The sequence below is a fragment of the Aquarana catesbeiana genome, linkage group LG06, assembly GCF_042186555.1.
Source record: "Aquarana catesbeiana isolate 2022-GZ linkage group LG06, ASM4218655v1, whole genome shotgun sequence".
In the NCBI taxonomy this organism is placed as follows: domain Eukaryota; kingdom Metazoa; phylum Chordata; class Amphibia; order Anura; family Ranidae; genus Aquarana; species Aquarana catesbeiana.
This window is the reverse complement of record NC_133329.1, coordinates 301,565,897-301,587,739: the sequence shown is the minus strand read 5'-3', so window position 1 is coordinate 301,587,739 and position 21,843 is coordinate 301,565,897. Positions and strand designations below refer to the sequence as shown.

At 44.7% G+C, this 21,843-nt stretch overlaps 1 protein-coding gene across 2 annotated transcripts in view; it reads left to right on the top strand.

Moving 5' to 3' along the window:
* Positions 1 to 12,987: 12,987 nt before the first annotated feature.
* The window catches only part of ERBB4 (erb-b2 receptor tyrosine kinase 4), a 1,370,802-nt gene continuing 1,361,946 nt past the window's right edge, over positions 12,988 to 21,843 (top strand). For both annotated transcript variants that reach the window (XM_073633560.1, XM_073633559.1), the window contains exon 1: positions 12,988 to 13,342. In XM_073633560.1, the coding sequence (XP_073489661.1) occupies positions 13,240 to 13,342 (103 nt within the window). In that variant the 5' untranslated portion in view covers positions 12,988 to 13,239. The remainder of the gene's footprint in view (positions 13,343 to 21,843) is intronic.

The following is a 21,843-nucleotide window of genomic DNA, read 5'->3' as shown; positions in this document are numbered from 1 at the left end:
CTTCTTATAGCCTAGGCCATCTTTATGTAAAGCAACAATTCTTTTTTTCAGATCCTCAGAGAGTTCTTTGCCATGAGGTGCCATGTTGAACTTTCAGTGACCAATATGAGAGAGTTAGAGCGATAACACCAAATGTAGCACACCTGCTCCCCGTTCACACCTGAGACCTTGTAACACTAACAAGTCACATGACACCGGGGTGCGAAAACGGACCTATTTGGACATTTTCACTTAGGGGGTGTACTCACTTTTGTTGCCAGTGGTTTAGACATTAGGGAAGAGTGGAGTACTGACGTCATTGCGCTGTGTACCCTAGTGGACGGGTGTTCGCTTGGTGGCCGGCTTTTAGAATCTTTGCAAGTTTATCTCTTACTACATGTAAATGCATTTTTTTACTCTAATAAATGTACTTAATAAGATTTACACAATGGTGAGCTCTTCTTTATTTTGGGTTACCTTCTGGTCCTTAATCGAGCCCATTGAATGATCAAGTCCGCTTGGCTGTTTGCTGTGTGTACCTGCTTCATTACATCAAGAACTTGAGAGCCGTCATCTCACCACTTCTTTGGAACAAGGCCCTGGCGGGGTTAGTAGCCGCAAGCCCCTTTTAGCTTGCCTCTGGTAAGCACGCAATTTATGTGGTGGAGGAGCACGAGTTTGTGGTGTTGTCGCAAGTCATACCAAGACTTCACGTGTGGTTATGATTTATGGACTAATCTATAATATTACCTTGTGGTGTTGGGAGCAATTTCAACATATATGCACATTATTTGCACTTTTTTGTGTGTTGTATCAATTTGTGGTTAACATATTTTTTAATTTAGCGCAGCTCCATTTTGTTATCTTTAGCTGTTTATATGTGTATCCCATATTGAGCTGCTGCTGTTCTTTTTTCTTTATGCTCACTTAGCGTGGTATTTTTTTTCCATATTTTTTCTATTAATGGCTGTGTGTTGAGTTATTTTGAGGGGACAGCACATTTACACTGTTATACAAGCTGTACACTCACTACTTTACATTGTAGCAAAGTGTCATTTTTTCAGTGTTGTCACATGAAAAGATATAATAAAATATTTACAAAAATGTGAGGGGTGTACTCACTTTTGTGAGATACTGTAATAATAAGATATTTTAACATGAACAAGTATATCAAATTGGGGAAGGTGAGAGAGTAGCACTTGGTTGAAGGTAAATATTGCAAAAAAAGCTGTTTTTATCTTTTAATGAGTACTAGGGAAGTTGCCCACACTGCTGCTGAAGCACTGTACATGACACAAGCCACTACAGTATATTGCAGCCTAAACAGTAACCAGTCCGTTCTGGTATGCCATTGGCTCCCACTGCTGTCAATCTCTATGCGCCGGCCCCTAATCTCCATGCGGGGCGTCAGACGCATAGTGTTCTATGAGTTTTTTTTTTTTTTTTGTGAAGCACATCATTAGCTTCAAAAAAGGTTGGGCTAGGGGCGCAGAGCACTGCGCGCCGAGGCCACCCACTTGTGACATTAGCAAAGCAACATTCACTATTGTCTTCCTGCTTCTCCTCCCAGTCAGGACAGGAAGTGGGTCCAAAGATCAGATTGGCCAGGAGGAGAAGCAACCAGATTGGCGGAGAGGAGAAGCTGGGGAAGCCGCTCTTGACCTGGATGGGGTAAGTGCGGGGCAGGTGGGCTTGCGAGCAGGGCTGGTGAGCGGGTGGAGGGTGGGAGGGGGTTTTTTGTTTGCTGCCCCCCCCCCCCCCCCAAAAAAATGGAGCACCAGCCGCCACTGGTTTTTGGAGTGACACCATTCATTTGAATGGGCCTCCCTTTGTTCCAAAAATGCTCCAAAGAAGCTCATGTACCAAATCTTGGCACAGAGCCAGCGCTCTTAACAAAGGAAACTCCTGAGAAATCTGGAATGGAGTTTTTCCACTGGGTGCCCAGGCTTAAAGGATCTCCATCCACTGTAACAAGTATCCAAATGAAAGTAACCCGCAACTCCAGAATCCCCAAAAATATATACAGCCTTTACTGCTACATTTAGTTGGGTAAAAGACATGGCACAAACTCCATTCCAGATTTGTCGGGTTTCCTTTGTTGAGAGCGATGCTCTTGTCTGTCCAGAAGCATTTGACATTGCGATTTTTGCCACGACTGTAGCGCGTTTTATGGCTTGACAATCATGACAAAATCGCACCGCGTTTAAGGTGCCATTAAGAAATAATGGCATCGCCAGCACATCTTGCGTTTTGTTGTGATTCTGGAATCGCAGACAAAATTGATTCAAATCAAACCTTGCAAGAAGATCTGTAAAAATTAATGGGGTGGGCAACTACATGGCAAATGAGGTTAATGTAGAAAAATGTAAAATAATGCATTTGGGTGGCAAAAATATGAATGTAATCTATACACTGGGGGGAGAACCTCTGGGAGAATCTAGGATGGAAAAGGACCTGGGGGTCCTAGTAGATGATAGGCTCAGCAATGGCATGCAATGCCAGGCTGCTGCAAGCAAGGCCAACAGAATATTGGCATGCTTTAAAATGGGGTATAACTCCAGAGATAAAACAATAATTCTCCCACTCTTCAAGACTCTGGTCTGGCCGCACCTAGATTATGCCGTCTAATTCTGGGCAACAGTCCTCAGGAGGGATGTGCTGGAGGAACTGGAGAGGGTCCAGAGAAGGGCAACAAAACTAGAGGATCTCCCGCTGCTGTCAATCAAATGTTGCTCAAAGTGAACAGGGGGTTGAGCCGCCCACTCTGTGTCAATAGACGCAGACAAGGTGGCTCTGGAGCTTTCCATGGGGTCACTGGATGGAGGGGAGGAGCCAGGAGCACTGGCGGGGGACCCCAGAAGAAGAGGATCAGGGCTGCTCTGTGCAAAAACCATTACACAGAGCAAGTAAGTATAACATGCTTGTTATTTTAATTTAAAAATAAATAAAATAAAGCTTTATGCTGGGTTTACACTATTGTGAATTGAATATGGGTTTTACCACATCCAATTCGCATGTCAGAAGATTGTGATCTACTCTCTATGGAGCCGGTTCACACATCTCCAGAGCAGCTCTGGTGCAAATTGCACAGGAGTCCTGTGCGTCTTCTGGTCTGTTCCAGGTCCGTATTCAGCCAAAAATTCGGACTGAAATCAGACCTAAAATGGTGAACGGGAACACACCAGACTCTTGCTGTGAGCTGTTTCGTGCTACAGTGTGAAGCCAGTCTTATGCCACGTACACACGGTCGGACTTTTTGGCTACAAAAGTCCGACAGCCCGTCCGACAGACTTTCGACAGACTTTTGTCGGACTTGCGGCTGACTTTATAACGAACGGACTTGCCTACATACGATCACACAAAAGTCCGACGGATTCGTACATGATGACGTACACCGGACTAAAATGAGGAAGTTGATAGCCAGTAGCCAATAGCTGCCCTAGCGTGGGTTTTTGTCCGTCGGACTAGCATACAGACGAGCGGATTTCTGGGTCCGGCGGAGTTACGACGTAAAGATTTGAAGCCTGTTCCAAATCTAAAGTCCGTCAGATTTGCGACTGGAAAAGTCCGCTGAAGGTCCGGTGAAGCCCACACACGATCGGATTGTCCGCTGGATTTGGTCCGTCGACGTCCGTCGGACCAGTCTGGTCGAAAAGTCCGACCGTGTGTACGCGGCATTAATGTTGCTTTAAGACCGCTAAGACATAGGGGAGAAGAGGCTGTGGGGACCAATCTTACAGCCTGGAGGATTGCATAAGTTAACGTGAATTTTGCAGTTCCCTAGACAGTGCTGGGGCAGCCCCAGTGCAAGGGGCCAACTTTGTTTTCCCTGGAATTTAGCTTTAACCACTTCAATACCGGGGACTTATACACCTTCCTACCCAGACCAATTTTCAGCTTTCAGCGACGTCGCACTTTGAATGACAATTGCGCGGTTATGCTACACTGTACCCAAACTAAATTTTTATCATTTTGTTTCCACAAATAGAGCTTTCTTTTGGTGGTATTGGGTCACCTCTGGGATTTTTATTTTCTGCTAAACAAATAAAAAAAAGACCGAAAATTTTGAAAAAAAAACTTTTTTTTTGTTTCTGTTACAAAACTTTGTAAATAAGTAAGTTTTCTCCTTCACTGATGGGCACTGATAAGGCAGCACTGATGGGCACTGATGAGGTGGCACAGATGAGGTGGCACTGATGATGGGCACTAATATCCAGCAATGATGGGGCACTGATAGGCAGCACTGATAGGTGGCACTGATATGCAGCACTGATGGGTACACATAGGTGGCACTGATGGGCACTGAAAGGTGGCAATGATAGGTGTCACGGATGGGCAGTGATAGGTGGCACTGATGTACACTAATGGATGGTACTGATAGGCATCACTGTTTGGCACTGATTGGCATCCATTGTGGGCACTGATTGGCATCCGTTGTGGGTACTGATTGGCATCCCTGGTGGCCATGGGTGGCATACCTGGTGGTGACTAATGGTGGGCATCCCTGATGTCCCTGGTGCTGTCCCTAGTGGTCCAGTGTGGGCATCCTCAGGGGGGCTGCGCTGATAATCAATCAGCACACACACCTCTCGTCAGAAGAGCAGCCGACCGGCTCTTCTCTACTCGCGTCTGACAGACGCAAGTGAGGAAATGCCGATCAAAGGCTCTTCCTGTTCACAATGTGATCAGCCGTGATTGGACGCAGCTGATCACATGGTAAAGAGTCTCCGTCAGACTCATTACCTTTGCCGACGTCATTCTGCTATACGGCGGGTGGCAATTGTATAAAATGACTCAGGCAGAATGGATGATCATTAATAGGCAGCCTTATCTCAAAATGAAATATTTGCTTTCCCTCATATGGCATTTCTGATTATTCTTCCACAGTTTAAAGTGGTATTACACCCAAAACTAAATATTTTGCAGCTTACCAGTCCTTAGATGTGGTGACTACATTCGTTTTTTTTAGGCTTTTTTCCCTTCTGTTTTTCACCTAGTGATCTGGCCAGTGACACACCTCCTGTATTAGAGTCCTCCCACTCTGGATGAAGGAGCAAAAAGACACCTTTGGACAGCAGCATTATTAATCTGGCGAGGGGGGGTGTTAGATGTACTAGCAGATTTAAATATACTAACAAATTAAAGCCAAACTCCAGCTAACAATTTATAAGCAGTCAGAGCAGTTTTTTTCTTTTGTGTTAAAGATTTTACATAAATGAATAAAAGATGATCATTGTAAGCACCCCTGCCAGTGGTAAATAGTGCACCTCAACCCTCTAACTGCAGGAGAGCTTGTTCTGTTAAAAAAAAATAACAGAAAGCCTAAAATAAAAACAAATGCAGCCATCACATCCAAGAATTGGTAAGCTTCAATATAATAAACGTTTGTTTCTGAGTTGAATACCTCCTTAAAGCGGTATTAAACCCAAAATCAAAAATGTAATATATTCCATCTTTCCAATCATTAGATATGGTGTCTGTATTAGTTTTATTTTTTTTGCCTTTTCCCCTCTGTTTTCACCTGGTGATCTGGTCAGTAACACACCCAGTGCTGTGTTTTGGCCTAGGCCAACAAGGCCCAGGCCTAGGGCGGCACTTTGTGGGGGGCGGCAAAAAGCCGCCCCCCCCCCCAAAACGGCACCCGCTCTCCTCCCGCACAGCAGGGCACATCAAGAGAGTACAGCTTGGGAGTGCAGCGGCTGCAGATGGGGCCAGGAAGCAGTTAAATCAGGAGCTGTCAAGCCGCCCCTGTAAAGCCGTGATTCTCTCTCTCTCTGATGTGGCCAATCATGGGGAGGTAAACAGCAGGGAGGAAGCTGGGTGGCGGCACAATCAATTAGAGCCTCTCTCTCTCTTTCTTCTCTCTTCTCCGTTCAGCTGACAAAAAGGGGAGGGGGGGTGAGTGGGGGAGTTCTCTGGTAAATGGAGCAGTGCTGTGACAGGGAGAGGAGAGATGCGGGCTGTCTGTGTATCTCCCCCGCTCGCCCCCCCTCCTCTTTCTGTCAGCCGAAGAGAGAAGAGAGAGAGAGCGGCTCTAATTGGTTTCCCTGTGCCGCTGCCCAGCTTCCTGACTGCTGTTTCTCACCCCATAATTGGCCACAGCAGAGGGCCAATCAGAAGACTCTGGGGGGCATCATGGGAAGAGTAATCCCTGAAGAATGGCAGCCCTGTGTGTCCACAGACATCATGCTACAGCCCCCAGCATGCATGCACTCTGCTGGGGGGGGGTTACAGAAGGAGAAAAAGAGAGTACTGTGCTGGGGGAAGCCAGATAGGGAGCCACGCTGTACCCGCACCACCAGAGCCACGCTGTACCCGCACCACCAGAAAGCCATGCTGTACCCGCACCACCAGAAAGCCACGCTGTACCCGCACCACCAGAAAGCCACGCTGTACCCGCACCACCAGAAAGCCACGCTGTACCCGCACCACCAGAAAGCCACGCTGTACCCGCACCACCAGAAAGCCACGCTGTACCCGCACCACCAGAAAGCCACGCTGTACCTGCACCACCAGAGCCACGCTGTACCTGCACCACCAGAGCCACGCTGTACCTGCACCACCAGGGCCACGCTGTACCTGCACCACCAGAGCCACACTGTACCTGCACCACCAGAGCCACGCTGTACCCGCACCACCAGAGAGGGAGCCACGCACCACCAGAGAGAGAGCCACGTTGTTCCCGCACCACCAGAGCCACGCTGTACCCGCACCACCAGAGAGCCACGCTGTACCCGCACCACCAGAGAGCCACGCTGTACCCGCACCACCAGAGAGCCACGCTGTACCCGCACCAACAGAGGGGGAGAAAGATGAAGCCACTGCCAGGGTAGAGATGCTACACTACTGACTAGAGTTGGCCTGGGCAACCCAGAGTGAATGAACGTCCAGCCGGAGGAATCACTGTTGCAGTTTCACCAGATCTGGTAAGAGAGCCTGGTGGCCATTATACATTACTGTTCCCAGGAACTGAGCCATTAGGAAGTACCTAACCTGATATCCTCTAGGCCAACCCTAGTGACACCACTGTCCCAGAGCCCACAACAAGTTACGGCACTGAGTTTCGGTAACTGACCAGACAGGGATGCGCCAGCGTGGGCACCCAGGACATCTGCCGCCCGGAGTCCCACAAGCGTCGATGGGCTTTCAGTAGCAGCCCACACCTCTCTCCCCACTGTCAGCCACACACACTCAGTACACAGCCAGGAGGAGGAGGAGCCACAGAGGAGGGACACGACTTCAGTGCAAGAACCTCCCAAAGCACCCAGCACATATCCCCTTACCCCCAAATGAAAAGATGCTGTATCGCTCACTGTCCTCCTCTCGCGGCGTCCCTCTGTCCTCCCATGAAGATGACAGGGCGGATCTTAAAAAGGAAGGGGTGTGGCCTTGACAGGAAGGGGTGGGTCATAGTTAAATTAGGGGGGTGCGCAAGCTTAGTCAGGCCTAGGGCAGCACAAAACCTAAATACTCCACTGAACACACCTCCTGTAATAGTGAGACACCACTCTGGATAAATGAGCACAGGAGGCAGTGCAGACAGCAGCATTGTCAGTCTGGGGGGATGGGAGGGGTAGTGCTAAATATATTAGCAGACTGAGATACACTAACAAATTGAAGTCAAACTCTAGCTCACACATTATAATCAGGTACAGCAGTTTTTTTTTTCCTTTTGGGATAAAGCTTTTATACTGTATGAATAAATAAAAGCTGATCACTGTAAGCCCCCCTGCCAGCATTAATGGTTTGCCTCATCATGGGAACTGATACATATAGAAGTGACAGCAGAAAAAGACTGAGTAGTCCATCGAGTCTGCCCATTTTTGTAATTTGTTAACTTTTTTGTCTGAGTATATATCTCTGTTTGTCTCAAGCATGTTTTAAGCCATTTGGGCTCCTTTCACACCTGAATATAGAGCAGCTACATCGAATGCAGCTGGGTTTTTTTTGTGTTTTTTAGTGGAGCATTTTTGGCAGTGGCGGCCCATCCATAAGGGGCGCCGACCCCCTAATCTCTATGCGCCAGCCCCTAATCTTCCTGCGGGATAGAGTTCTATGAGTTTTTATTTTTGTGGAGCACATGATTAGAGCCAGAGGCTCTAATTGGCTTCAAAAAGGTTGGGCTTGAGGCACTGCGCGCCGAGGCCACCCACTTGTGACATTAGCGAATCAACATTCACTATTGTCTTCCTGCTTCTCCTCCCAGCCAATCAGGACAGGAAGTGGGCCCAAAGAACCGATTGGCTGGGAGGAGAAACAACCGGATTGGAGAGGAGAAGCCAGGGAAGCCGCCCTCATCCTGGATAGGGTAAGTGCGGGGCTGGCGGGCTTGCGAGCAGGGCTGGCGAGCGGGTGGATGGTGTTTGGGGTTCTTTTGTTTGCTGCCCCCCCCCCACCAAAAAAATGGAGCACCAGCCGCCACTGGTTTTTGGAGCGACACCATTCATTTGAATGGGCCTCCCTTTGTTCCAAAAACGCTCCAAAGAAGCTCATGTACCAAATCTTGGCACAGAGCCAGGAGCATTTGACAGGCAAGAGAAGCGCACTTAACAAAGGAAACTTCTGAGAAATCTGGAATGAAGTTTTTCCACTGGGTGCCTAGGCTTATAGATCTCCATCCACTGTAACAAGTATCCAAATGAAGGTAACCGGAATCCAAAAAAATATATACAGTCTTTATTGCTACATTAAGTTGGGTAAAAGACAGCTTATGCATTTTGGCACAAACTCCATTCCAGATTTGTCGGGTTTCCTTTGTTGAGAGCGATGCTCTTGTCTGTCCAGAAGCATTTGACATTGCGATTTTTGCCACGATTGTAGCGCGTTTTGTGGCTCGACAATCGTGGCAAAATCGCACCGCGTTTGGGGGGCTATTAAGAAATAATGGCATTGCAAATGCGTCCTGCATTTTGTCACGATTCTGGAATTGATACATATCAAACCTTGCAAGAAGATCTGAACAAATTAATGGGGTCGGCAACTACATGGCAAATGAGGTTTAACCACTTGCCGCCCGCCATATAGCAGAATGACGGCGGCAAAGTGGTTTCAATATCCTGGCCGGGGAGTCATATGACGTCCTCAGGACATTAAGCCGTTGCGCGCCATCGCGGCGATCGTTGTTGCAGTGTGTCAGTCTGACACACCGCAACTCTGATCTAGGTAAAGAGTCTCTGAGAGGGACTCTTTACCACGTGATCAGACGTGTCCAATCACGGCTGATCACGATGTAAATAGGAAGAGCCGGTTATCGGCTTTTCCTCACTCGCGTCTGAAAGACACGAGTAGAGGAGAGCCGATCAGCTGCTCTCCTGACAGGGGGGGTCTGTGCTGATTGTTTATCAGCACAGCCCCCCTCGGAACCCACCCAGGACCACCATCATGCCATCCAGGACCACCAGGATGGCCATACACACTAGACCACCAGGTATGCCCCCCCCAGACCCCCAGGGAAATACCAATCTGTGCCCAGGCAGCTGCCAATCAATGCCCAGGCAGCTGCCACTCAGTGCCCACTCACAATGCCTACCACTGCCAGTGCCACCAGGGATGCTTATCAGTGCCGCGTATCAGTGCCCATCAGTGCCACATATCAATGCCCATCAGTGCCGCCTATCAGTGCCGCCTTTCAGTGCCCATCAGTGCCACCTATCAGTGCCCAGCAGTGCCGCCTATCAGTGCCACCCTAAGAACCCATCTTTGCAGCCTTTCAGTGCCCATCAGTGTCACCTATCAGTGCCCATCAGTGCCCACCAGTGCCACCCACGAGTGCCCATCAGTGCCGTCTATCAATGCCCATCAGTGCTGCATATCAGTGCCACCCATCAGTGCAGCCTACCAGTGCCCATCAGTGCAGCATATCAGTGCCCATCGTCAGTGCCCGCTCATTGGTGCTGCCTTATCGGTGCCTGTCAGTGCCGCCTTATCAGTGCCCATCAGTGAAAGAGAAAACTTACTTATTTACAAAATTTTATAACAGAAACAAAAGCAAAACTTATTTTTTTCAAAATTTTCGGTCTTTTTTTGTTTGTTTAGAAAAAAATAAAAACCGCAGAGGTGATCAAATACCACCAAAAGAAAGCTCTATTTGTGTAAACAAAATGATAAAAATTTAGTTTGGGTACAGTGCAGCATGACCGCGCAATTGTCATTCAAGCTGTGACAGTGCTGAAAGCTGAAAATTGGTCTGGGCAGGAAGGTGTATAAGTGCCCTGTATTGAAGTGGTTAGTGTTAAAAAATGTAAAATAATGCATTTGGATGGCAAAAATATGAATGCAATCTATACACTGTGGGGAGAACCTCTGGGGGAATCTAGGATGGAAAAGGACCTGGGGGTCCTAGTAGATGATAGGCTCAGCAATGGCATGCAATGCCAGACTGCTGCAAGCAAGGCCAACAGAATATTGGCATGCATTAAAAAGGGTATTAACTCCAGAGATAATGCGATAATTTTCCCACTCTACAAGACTCTGCTCCGGCCGCACCTAGATTATGCCGTCCAGTTCTGGGCACCAGTCCTCAGGTGGGATGTGCTGGAACTTGAGAGGGTCCAGATAAGGGCAACAGAACTAAAGATTGCAACCATTGAACTTATTCTGTCTGGAGAAGAGACGCTTGAGAGGGGATATGATTTAAATGTACAAATACCTTACTGGTGACCCCACAATAGGGAGAAAACTCTCCAAAATTGGGTCCAAAATTTAAATCACATAGTATCAAAAAAATAAATAGATGCAATGTTTCGGTGCCACGCAGGACCCCTGCACCCTGCGTGGCGCCGAAACTTTGCTTCTATTTATTTTTTTGATACTATGTGATTAAAATTTTGGAGATCCTGGTGACACTTCCTTCTCATGATTGCAGTCGGTTCCAGCCGTTGGTCATTTCAGCACCCAATTTAAGATACAGCCGTTTGTGCAGGAACGTGTGCATTGGGAGTATTGCATTGGTGGGAATTTAATAAGACACGTGGCCACTCACTAAAATTTGAAGAGAAGTAGTTTAACCTTAAACTGCGTAGAGGGTTCTTTACTGTATTTCAAAAAACAATTGGATGGGCTCCAAAAAGACCACAACATACAGGGATATACAATGTAATACTGACATAAAATCACACACATTGGACTTGATGGACTTGTGTCTTTTTTCAACCAACTATGTAACTATGTAACCTAGGAGTGAACGGAGCCTTATGCCGCGTACACACGACCGGACTTTACGGCATACTTGGTCCAGCGAACCGGAGTCCGTCGGACAATTCGATAGCAGAGGTGGGGGACTCGAGTCACATGACTTGACTCGAGTCAGACTCGAGTCACCTGTTTGAGGACTTGCGACTTGCTTGACAAAATTAAATAAATGACTCGACTTGACTTTGACTTGTCACTAATGACTTGCGACTTGACTTTGACTTAGGCTATTTGACTTGCAATGACTTGGCACCACCAGTTCTGTGTCTTGGCCTAGGCAAAAGCCGCCCCCCCCCCCCCCCCCACAAAAGAAAGCTCCCCCGAGTCCCGGCTTTGGGGTAGATCAGTATTTTGACTTAATTTGTGACTTGACCAAAATAAATGACTTGACTTGACTTGCTTGACTTCTAGCAGGGACTCGACTTGACTTGCTTGCTTTTCGCCACAGTAACTTGGGACTTGCTTGTGACTTGAAGGTTAAAGCGGGGTTCCACCCAAATTTTGAACAATATCTGTATGTATTCTCTTCCTTGCCTAGATGCTGACATGCCGTTTAAAAAAATTTAAATCGCCATAATTACCTTTTATTTTTCTATTCTTCTTTGCACTTCCTGGTTCTCTTCCCGTGGGAGTAGGCGTGTTTCTAGCCTCTCCCAGACTCCTGGGAGCTAGTCTCAGGCCTCCCAGGATGCCACTGAGCATGTGCGGGAACGAGCAGTGAATGCTGGGAGCACAGCATTCACCACATCCAGGAAATAAATGCTTGTGGGCTTCAAATGCCCACAATGAAGATGGAAACTGCCTGCAGTGAAGTTATTCTTTCCGACGAAATCTGACACAGGTGGACATATTACACACAATATGTGAGTATGTAATGCTGAGAAGAAAAGATTGTGAATGAACTAAAAAAAAAAAAAACGATAGATAGGTGGACCCCCGCTTTAAGACTTGAGACTTGCACATGTGTGACTTACTCCCATCACTGTTCGATAGTGTGTGGGCTCCAGCGGACTTTTTTTCCCCAAAAGTTTGACCTAGAAAGGAAACATGTTTCAAATCTTTCCGACGGGCTCGAGTCCGGTCAAAAAGTCAGCTCGTCTGTATGCTAGTCCAACAGACAAAAACTGACACTAGGGCAGCTATTGGCTACTGACTATGAACTTCCTTGTTTTAGTCCGGTCGTACGTCATCACGTACGAATCCGTCGGACTTTGGTTGATCGTGTGTAGGCACGTCCGTTCATTCGGAAAGTCTGTTGTAAAGTCCGTCAAAAAAGTACGCAGGACAAAGTCTGCCGTATTACTGTTGACTGTCTCGTTACCTCTGCTGGAAGTTTTTTCCAAGCAAGATACATTCTGCTGGAGAGCTTGTGCTTTTGAAAAACAACAGACCTGCTGTCTAGATCATCAGGTGAAAATAAAAGACAGAAATGGTAAAAAAAGAAAACGAATTGAGCCATCACATCTAGGAATTATTAAACTGCAATGTAATAAATGTTTGTTTCTGGGTTAAATGCTGCCTTGAAGTTAGGTGGCCCCCAGTGATCAGTGACTGATGTTGGCTCTATGATGATGTTTTTACTCCATCGGACAGCATAGAATGATTTTCCTGAGAGTCAGGTTGGCTCTATGATGTCGATGATCGTGCTTGCCCTTCCTATACCCGGGCACAGATGATTTCCAGCTCTCCCTCCCAGGACCGGCGCTGTCCCGTCTGGATCAGGCACGAGTGACAGGTGCAACCTGCATGAGGATTTCAAGTTCAGTGGGAGCGTCTTGGCCAATCAGCTGGCGTTCTCCACCGTGAGGGGGCGGGTCCGGGTCCGGGGAGGGCGGGCCATGTGTGGCAGCTCTCCGCTGCCCGTACGGCTTCCCATATGATTGTATGGCAGCAGGCAGCCAGCAGTGTGCAGAGCCCGGACACACACACACACACAGATCGCCGGGATCCAGGGATCGGGAGAGGGAAGGAGGACACAAGTTTCCTGTGAGCGGGGAAGCCGACTATCAGCCTGACATTTGGGAGGGAGGAATATGCCCCTGGGACATGTAATTGTGGAGAGGATCTGACATGACCTGCAGCATGTGTGGAGCTAGTGGGAGGACTGTCTACCTCGGATGGATGGGCGCCCTGTGGGCACTGGGGACACTTCAAGCAGTTTGCAGCCAATCAGGTAAGTGGCAGAGATGTGCCCCAGCTGTGTGTGTATGATTCCCTCCAGGAGAGTGCGATCCCTACACATCCATCCTCTGATCTGCACTCTTCCCACGTGTCCTACTAGTGGGGGAACTTTTAGATACATTGCCACCAAGGATGATGACCCCCCCCATGGGTGATGCCAAGCCTGAGTCTTCCTCTGATCTCAGGCTGTGTCATCAGAACCCAACTCCAGTCACTACAAACATCTCCCCTAGCCTGTCTAGGTGACCCCCCCACTGCATAGATGTGTCACACTGTCCCTGCACCCCTGTCACTGAGAGGGTTAATGGATTCCAGGGAGGAAGGGGTTAGCTGTGTGTGCAGACTATTGCACTCACTATGCCTGATTTGTCCAGATGAGCTGACAGTATACTCAACCGATTCTGCTTAGAGCTGTATGTACAGTCTTGTCCAGCCTGTGCTGGCTGCCAGCACTTTAGCTGTCCTCATTTAGCTATCGGTAGAGGGTGCATGCCTGGAGGACCTTCATCTCAGCGCAAGGAGGGACTGCTATCGGCATAATTGATGGCTCTTGGACAGTCCTGGGAAATACATGCAGATAATGGTCCCCAATAATAGCTTTACCAAACTCCTATAGCAGAGCCTGCCAAACCTACCACCAAAGTAAAAAAATAAGCACAAGGTGGCTAAGCCCACAGCTCCCTATTTATAAAAAAAAATTATACTTTTGGAATGACAGCCATGGGAGATGATGGATGGGGATGTTGGGAACTGCCACCATACTAGATGAGTCTTGGACAGTCCTTGGAAATACATGCTGAAGATGGTCCTAAACATTGGAATTACAAACTCCTATAGCAGATCCTGGCACATCTACCACCCAAGCAGAAAAATAACCCAAATTGGGTAATCTCTCAGCTCCCTACCGTCTGGGAATGACAGCCTTGTAGAGTAAGCTCAGCTGATGAATGGGGGCATAAGAAGGGACTACTGACACCATACTAGATGTGTCTTGGACAGTCCCTGGAAATACATGCTGAAGAGGCTCCTTAACATTGGGCATACAAACTCCTATAGCAGATGCTGGCACATCTACCAGCCAAGCAGCAAAATCATTCAAAGTGGTTAATCCCACAGCTCCCTATTTCTAAAAAAAACTGCATTCCCTGTATTATACAGTCTTGGAATGACAACCATGTATAGTAAGCTCCGCTGATGAATGGGGCATAAGAAGGGACTACTAATACCATACTAGATGTTTTTTGAACAGTCCTGGAAAAAAACATGCTGGAGGTGGTCCCTAACGTTGGACATACAAACTTCTATAACAGATCCTGGCACATCTACCCAAGCAGTAACATAATCCAAAAGTGGTAATCCTACAGCTCCCTTTTCCTATAAAATCTGTATCCCCCTGTATTATACAGTCTGGGAATGACAACCATGTAGAGTAAGCTCCACTGATGAATGGGGGCATAGAAAAGGACTGCTGACACCATACTTGATGTGTCTTAGACAATCCTGGGAAATACATGCTGTAAGGTGGTCCCTAACATTGGACATACAAACTCCTATAGCAGATCCTGGCACATCGACCACCCAAATAGGAAAATAATCACAAAGTGCCTAAGCCCACAGCTCCTTATTCCTATAAACCTGTCATTCCCTGTATTATGGACTTTAGAATGACAGCCATAGGGGGTGAGCTCTGCTGATGAACAGGGACATAGAAAGGGACTGTTGACACCATACTAGATGTGTCTTGGACACTCCTGGGAAATATATGCTGGAGATGCTCCCTAACATTGGATATACAAACTCCTATAACATAGTCTGGCAATCTACCACCCAAGTAGCAAAATAATCACAAAGTGGTTAATCCCACAGCTCCTTATTTCTATAAAATGTGAATGACAGTCATGGAGAATGAGCTCTGCTTTGGATGGGGACATAGGAAGAGACTTCTAACAACAAACTAGATGAGTCTTCGCCAATCCTGGGGGAATACATGTGTATCTGTTGCTGGACTATTGTCATCATGAGAGATGGTTCCCAACAGAAGGCATGAAGCCAAACACATGTAGGAGCTTCTGGCACGTCTACCACCCAAGTAGTGACACCATCCCTAGGTTAATTCCGCAGCACCCTTTTATATAAATTCACAAATTCCATTAAACAAGCTGCATTGTATACTGTTGGAATGACAGTGCCAAGAGTGAGGGTTGGGGGGCATGTTTCCCAATGAGCCAAGTTTTGGAAGAAAATCCCTGATAAGCCCTTAGTATTGTGCTGTATGTTGTGAGTAGATCTATTCCTGTGCAGGTGGGTTATCGGAGGGTGATGACAGGCAGTGCTGTGCTATGGACTGCTATTCATTCCTCTTCCTTGTCTCAGTGTGTGCATATCATTTTCTCCACTTCTGGTCATGCCTGTTTGACTGGCTCACGAGAGTTCTCACTTGTGTCTGTGATCATGCAGGCACGGAGGAGGGTATGGGGTTCTATTTTCCTATATATAGGATGATTGTAGACAAAACAGCTAAAATGTGCTTGTTTTACAATAAATTGATTTCATTGCTTGTGATCTGTAGTTTATTATGCTTAATCCAATGGTGGCCATACACGTAATGATCTGATGGAACAATTCGTTTAAGGACCAAATAATATGAGCAGATCTATAAATTCCTTAAAAGACACATACTGTGCCATCAATTGATTTCAAGCAAAACTAATTGATTTAATCAAAATGATTCTGATCGGTCTGGACGAAAAATCCAAAAGCAAGGAAGTAAATAATTCTATATAATCATTCAGTGTATGGCGCATCAACCAATATTTTTGATCTGATTGTATTTCTGTTTGGACAGAAAAATCTGTCAATCTGATTGTATTTCTGATCGGACAGAAAAGCTATCAATAATACAACAGTGTATGGCCTCCATAAGCAGAGTTCTAATTGTATGATCCCTTGCTTGCACAGATAAATATTAACATAAATAAGCAAATGTTTATATATTTTAACAGCTCTAAATCCATTATGTTTATTTTTAGTAATAACATCCCATTCAGCGATGATTTAGTAAATCTGTTCCTTCTTTAGCCGTCCCTTCTGACTTCTAAAGTGCTCTGCAATTTACTACGCAGCAATGTGTAGTTTACATTAAATATGCAATTACTAGATTGTTGTGCTTGCAGTGTGAAATCTAGATGTATTTAGATGTATTGTGTTTATTATAAAATCCATAATGCAGATGAGGTCTCCTGTAAATTATTATCATGCAATAAATTTTATTTATGCATTGTTATACATCACCGTATGGAATGCCCATGTATTGTTATGGACTGGAGTTAAACAGTGTGCCTTTAAAAAAAAAAAACAATTGCGGAAGAGTTCAGCAAGGTGCAGGTGTATACGTCGTCCAGCTCCTTCCTTCATTCTGCAGCCAAGTTACACACTTCTTGCCAGCAACCAAAATCCAACTGCCATTGGCCTCCTTCTCTTCTACCTCCTCTGTTTATTTGCACAGGGGCTGGCCAGATAAGTCTTACTAGTTTATTTTGCTTTAATGAGATGTGTCATGTGTACACACACAGTATTATACACGCCAGGCTTTTTTGCATGGCTTTTGGTCTACAGATCACTGCTTAAATCTGCTACCCGGAGCCTTTTTACTACAAGTGTTCTGTTTGATCCATAGAGGGGATCTGTAGTTGCTTCTTTTCTATCAACATTTTTTACTTTTTCATTTCTTGGTGAATGGAAGGAAGGGCCATCCAATGCGTAGGCAGGGTCTGCAGCCTATTCCAAGAGGTTGACTATAGGACCTTGTATGACTCTACCATTTAGAGCTGGAAATGTACATAGGCAACATGGTGCCTTTGCTCTTATTTGGCCTTTTAACTCTTTAATCCCCAGAGCCAGTCCTGCAGGACATCATCATGGGTTTAACGTTGTACAGGCTGGGTCTCCATTCAGACTGCAGCTTATGACCTCGGAGGTCTATCATTGTGCTGCAGGAAAGAACGCTGCCTCTTGACACATGACCTTAGAGTTTCTTCATTTGTAATCTCAAGAGCCCTTTCTTTTGTGAGCCTTTTTTTTTTTAGCCTTGTTAAAGGCCATGGTGCTGAATGAGGTTTCCCAGGCTGCATAGCCAAGATAGAACATATCTTTAGCAGGTATAGCTACATGGAACCCATTGCTCCAAGTAAATCCTACATTGTATCTATAAATCTGACTCATAATTATGATGTATGGCAAACGCTGACATCTTTTTGTTGCTGGCAAAGTTGATCCATTGCAAAATAATGCCAATTCTCCTGAAATAATTTTGTTTCTTGGATGAGAACTGCGAGCTTGACACTTCTAGGAGCCGATCAATCTTTCAAGCAAGAGTATAAATATGTTCTACAGTATGTGCTTCTACTAATACTCTCTTATCATTCTTTGTTTTGCAAATATTGTGTACGATTAGTCACTGGCACAGCTTGCAGGAGAGCAAAAGACTCCAAAACGGGTTGGATGTTTCAGCCAGATTCCCCATCTGGAACCGCTAGCCGCGTCTGAAGCGTTAAGGCAACGTGCTCAGCAGCTAAGGGGTTAACGCATGTAATTAAGTCAGAAAGCAAAATATATTCTTGTTGACTCTCTGACAGTTGAATCCTGACATGCCTGTGCGGCTGACAGGAATATCTATGAGGACTGCCCTGTGGAGATGTGTTTGTTCTTTTAGGTCTGCCAAGGAATTTCTGTTTGGTACTTTATGGAATATGCTCTTTATTTTGTACTTACAGATAATGCAAGCTTGTTTTTTTTTTGTTTTGTTTTTTACCTTACAGCTGTTTGATCAACTTTATGCATGCCCACTGTTTGGGACCATAATTTTATATGATCTAATGCAATATTTATATACTCAATTAAAGGGAATATCTAACATAGGTAGTCTCCTTTTCCATCATCTGCCACAACACTGAAGATGAAGCATTAAAATGATCACTATAATAAGGGGTCATCAGTGGCATGCATATTGCCTGCTTGCTTACGTTCTTTGAATACCAGATCTTTTGATATATAGCTTCACTTATTTTTATTCTTTAGCTAGGCTGGATTGTCATTACATGCTAAATAAAGGAAACATGCTATACATATTTAGTTAAATCAAGATCTATCTATCTATCTATCTATCTATCTATCTATCTATCTATCTATCTATCTATCTATCTATCTATCTATCTATCTATCGTGTATGTATCAGACATGCACTATAGGTGCCTACATTACCTTTGAAGAAAAGGGTCATCTATTAAGGAAAGGCTAGTCTGCCTATCTATTTACAGTATGTGCGTATTCATATAAACATATATTTGGGTGTATGCATTCTGTATGATGCTTTTTTATTAAGAATTATATTAAACAATAAAGTGTTATTTATTTTGAGTGCCATCCCTCTAACTTTGCTGAATAATATTCTAAAAAAATAATAAAATGGCCTTTGATTTTGCATTTTTTATGTTTTTGTTGTTTTGTATTATCTTTCACCGCCACTAAAGAAAACTGGAAATTTCACTGCTGAAAACACACTAAGATTTGACGTTGTTTCATTATGGTCAGGTGACAGGTAACACAAGCAGCGAAGAATACACTTTTGTCATCATGTAAGACAGGGTTTTGTAGCTGTTATTGTGCAGCAAGAAGGAACACATAATTCTTCATACTTGGGAGGCTGTTTCAGAGCTGTCTCCTTTCTAGAAACAAACAGCAAAGGAAATATTTAGAAGGGACATAAAAGAAAAAGAGGCATTGTATTGTCCACACCTTAAATGGGTCTTCTTCACTAAACGTGTACATTTCTATTTGATTGTTACACAGATAGCATTTTAAAATGAAACACAAATACATTTCGGGCTAGAAAATATATTTATTTCCTTTATTTCTAGGATTTCAAAAAGGTCTTTTTTTTAATGACAAAATTGGTTGATACTTGTGCTAAGGAAAAAAAAAAACAGAAAAACGTGAATGGGCTTGTCAATTACTTGGAGAAAATTTATAGGATGTTTATTAAAAATGAAATCGCTACCCTGGTCATTTGCTTTTATATTTTGATTTTAACACTTTATTAACTAGAGAGGAAGGAATTGAGGTGGCCATTTCTTTTGTCTGGGTATTGCCCTGGCTTGCAGAATGTCTGCCCCCTCCCTTCCAGTTAGCAGACTGCTATAAAGAGTTTGTTTTGGTCCAAATGAGAAATTAAGTGCAGATAAGCAAACCATGCTGCCAGAGGGCGACAAGATGTTGAGTGAATTGCTTTTAGATGAAACAAATTAAGGAACGAGGGAAGACAATCTGCTTCTTGCATTAATAGACACGCTCAGTGTTCAGAGGGGAGGTGACACATTTTTTGCGATGCATTTTTTTTGTAAGAGGATGATCCCCCCCCTTATCCCATCAAACACACACCTCTTATAGAGGAAAAGAAACCAGCAATTAGGGTAGCATTCCTAATTGAGGTATTTCAACGGGGTTCTGTTGAGTTGAATACTCTTTGATGTTGCTAACCAGTATGCATCGCTCATCCTACTAGCCCACCTGGCAGAAAAAGGAGTGTCTTTTAGGTTATTTTGTATCAGCATGACTGCCTTTGGTCCTATTTCAGCCTGCACTAATGAAAGGAGATGCATCTGTCTTGACGGGAGATCTTTAATCCCTGAGATTATAAAAATTGTCTATAGAAGCAATAACTAGTGTAGTTGTCAGCAGGGGGCAATTGTTCTTATATTAATCACATGAGATTAGTTTTGCAGAAGTAGTACAAAATAGAGAAGAAAATCTTGATCAGTGTTGTAAAGAAATGTTGAAAAATCTCATGTGATTAAAATAAAAAAAAAGAAAGCTTGCTCCTGGGAGATTTTGGTTGTGTGATCAGGCAGTCAAAATTTGGCCTTCACAGCCTTTACATGTACTTAGTTTTTGATTTTTTTTTTAAGATTTGTATTTTGTTTGTTTAATATAAAACAATATGTTGTGTTTTATGTGTTATAACATTGTATTCATTTTTGTTAAATAATTATGTGTGGTGTATTTTACCTGCTGCTGAAATGTTACTGTATTACGAGGAGCATGCAATTCGTCCATATGGGAGTTTCCAGGTATTCTCAGTTATGATGAAAGCACTAATGAGCGGTTCATAGCTTTCTACTGGGAGGTCTTCAATCTTTAATCTGCAAGCTAAGTTGTACTGAGAAAGAACTACATAGTGGCTGGACTGCCAGTCAATTTATGCCAAGAAAAGTAGGCCTTCAAAAAAAAGATTTTCCTATTTTTTGTAGCTACAGTTTGTGTGTTTAGGTATATTTGGTGTTTGGTTAAAGTATAACTAAACCCTTCAAAAAATGTATGTATGGTTAATACACTGTAGATTAAAGTGGATTGGTGTTTTTTTTTTTTTTTTTACTATTTAGTAAACTTACCTTTTCTACCTCTGACCACTTTGTGCACCAGTGTCTTAGATATGAGTGCCCATTTCATGTTAATGATGTAACTGCCTCACAGTAAAAAATTTCAGCCAATGCACACACTAGAAATTACTGCTGAGAGTAGACGAGAAAATCCGGACAGCCGCACACCAGGAGGATATTATCCAAAAAAGTGTTTTTATTTGTAAAATCAGGATCATACCATGTACAGGACACTGTAGACAAAATGTACAGGCAATCAGCTAATGCGTTTCGCACTTATGCCAAGTGCTTACTCATAGCTCATAGCTATGAGTAAGCACTTGGCATAAGTGCAAAACGTGTTAGCTGATTGCCTGTACATTTTGTCTACGGTGTCCTGTACATGGTATGATCCTGATTTTACAAATAAAAACACTTTTTTGGATAATATCCTCCTGGTGTGCAGCTGTCCGGATTTTCTTGTCTACTCTCAACATGAATCAGCATTAGCCAGCACCTGGGGCTCTTTACTTCTGGAGAGAATCATTCACTTTACACCTGGTTTGGATCCACACTGGTGCGGGGAAAACGCTCTTCGTTGTACTAGAAAATACTGCCAATGAGAGCCAGTGGGGTTGGGAAGTATTGAAGCAGTACATGTATTCAGTCAGCAGGTCGCGCTGCAAGCAGCAGGTGCTTTTATCTCAGGCTGCATTCACAGCCACACGTAGCGGAAACTCGTGTTCCCGATCATGGTTTATTTTGCGCATTTTTCACACGTTACCACGCATGGTGTATAGGGCAACCCATTCAGTTGAATGGGCTGCCCTACACACGAAAAATGCCAGAGAAAAGCTCCTGTACTTTTTTTGGAAGTGGCAAAATGCACGTTTACTGTGCAGTTTGCCTCACGATTGAAAACAGAGAGTTGTGAATGGCGCCTCAGAGCTGCTCAGGGAGTATTGTCTCCCTAAAACAGGAAGCTGAGCTGCCGGCAGGACCACTAGCTTGAAAATACCAAAAATGTAGGGAAAAGAACTGCAATGGAAATAGTAGGGGGAAAGGGGCAATCTACTATTTT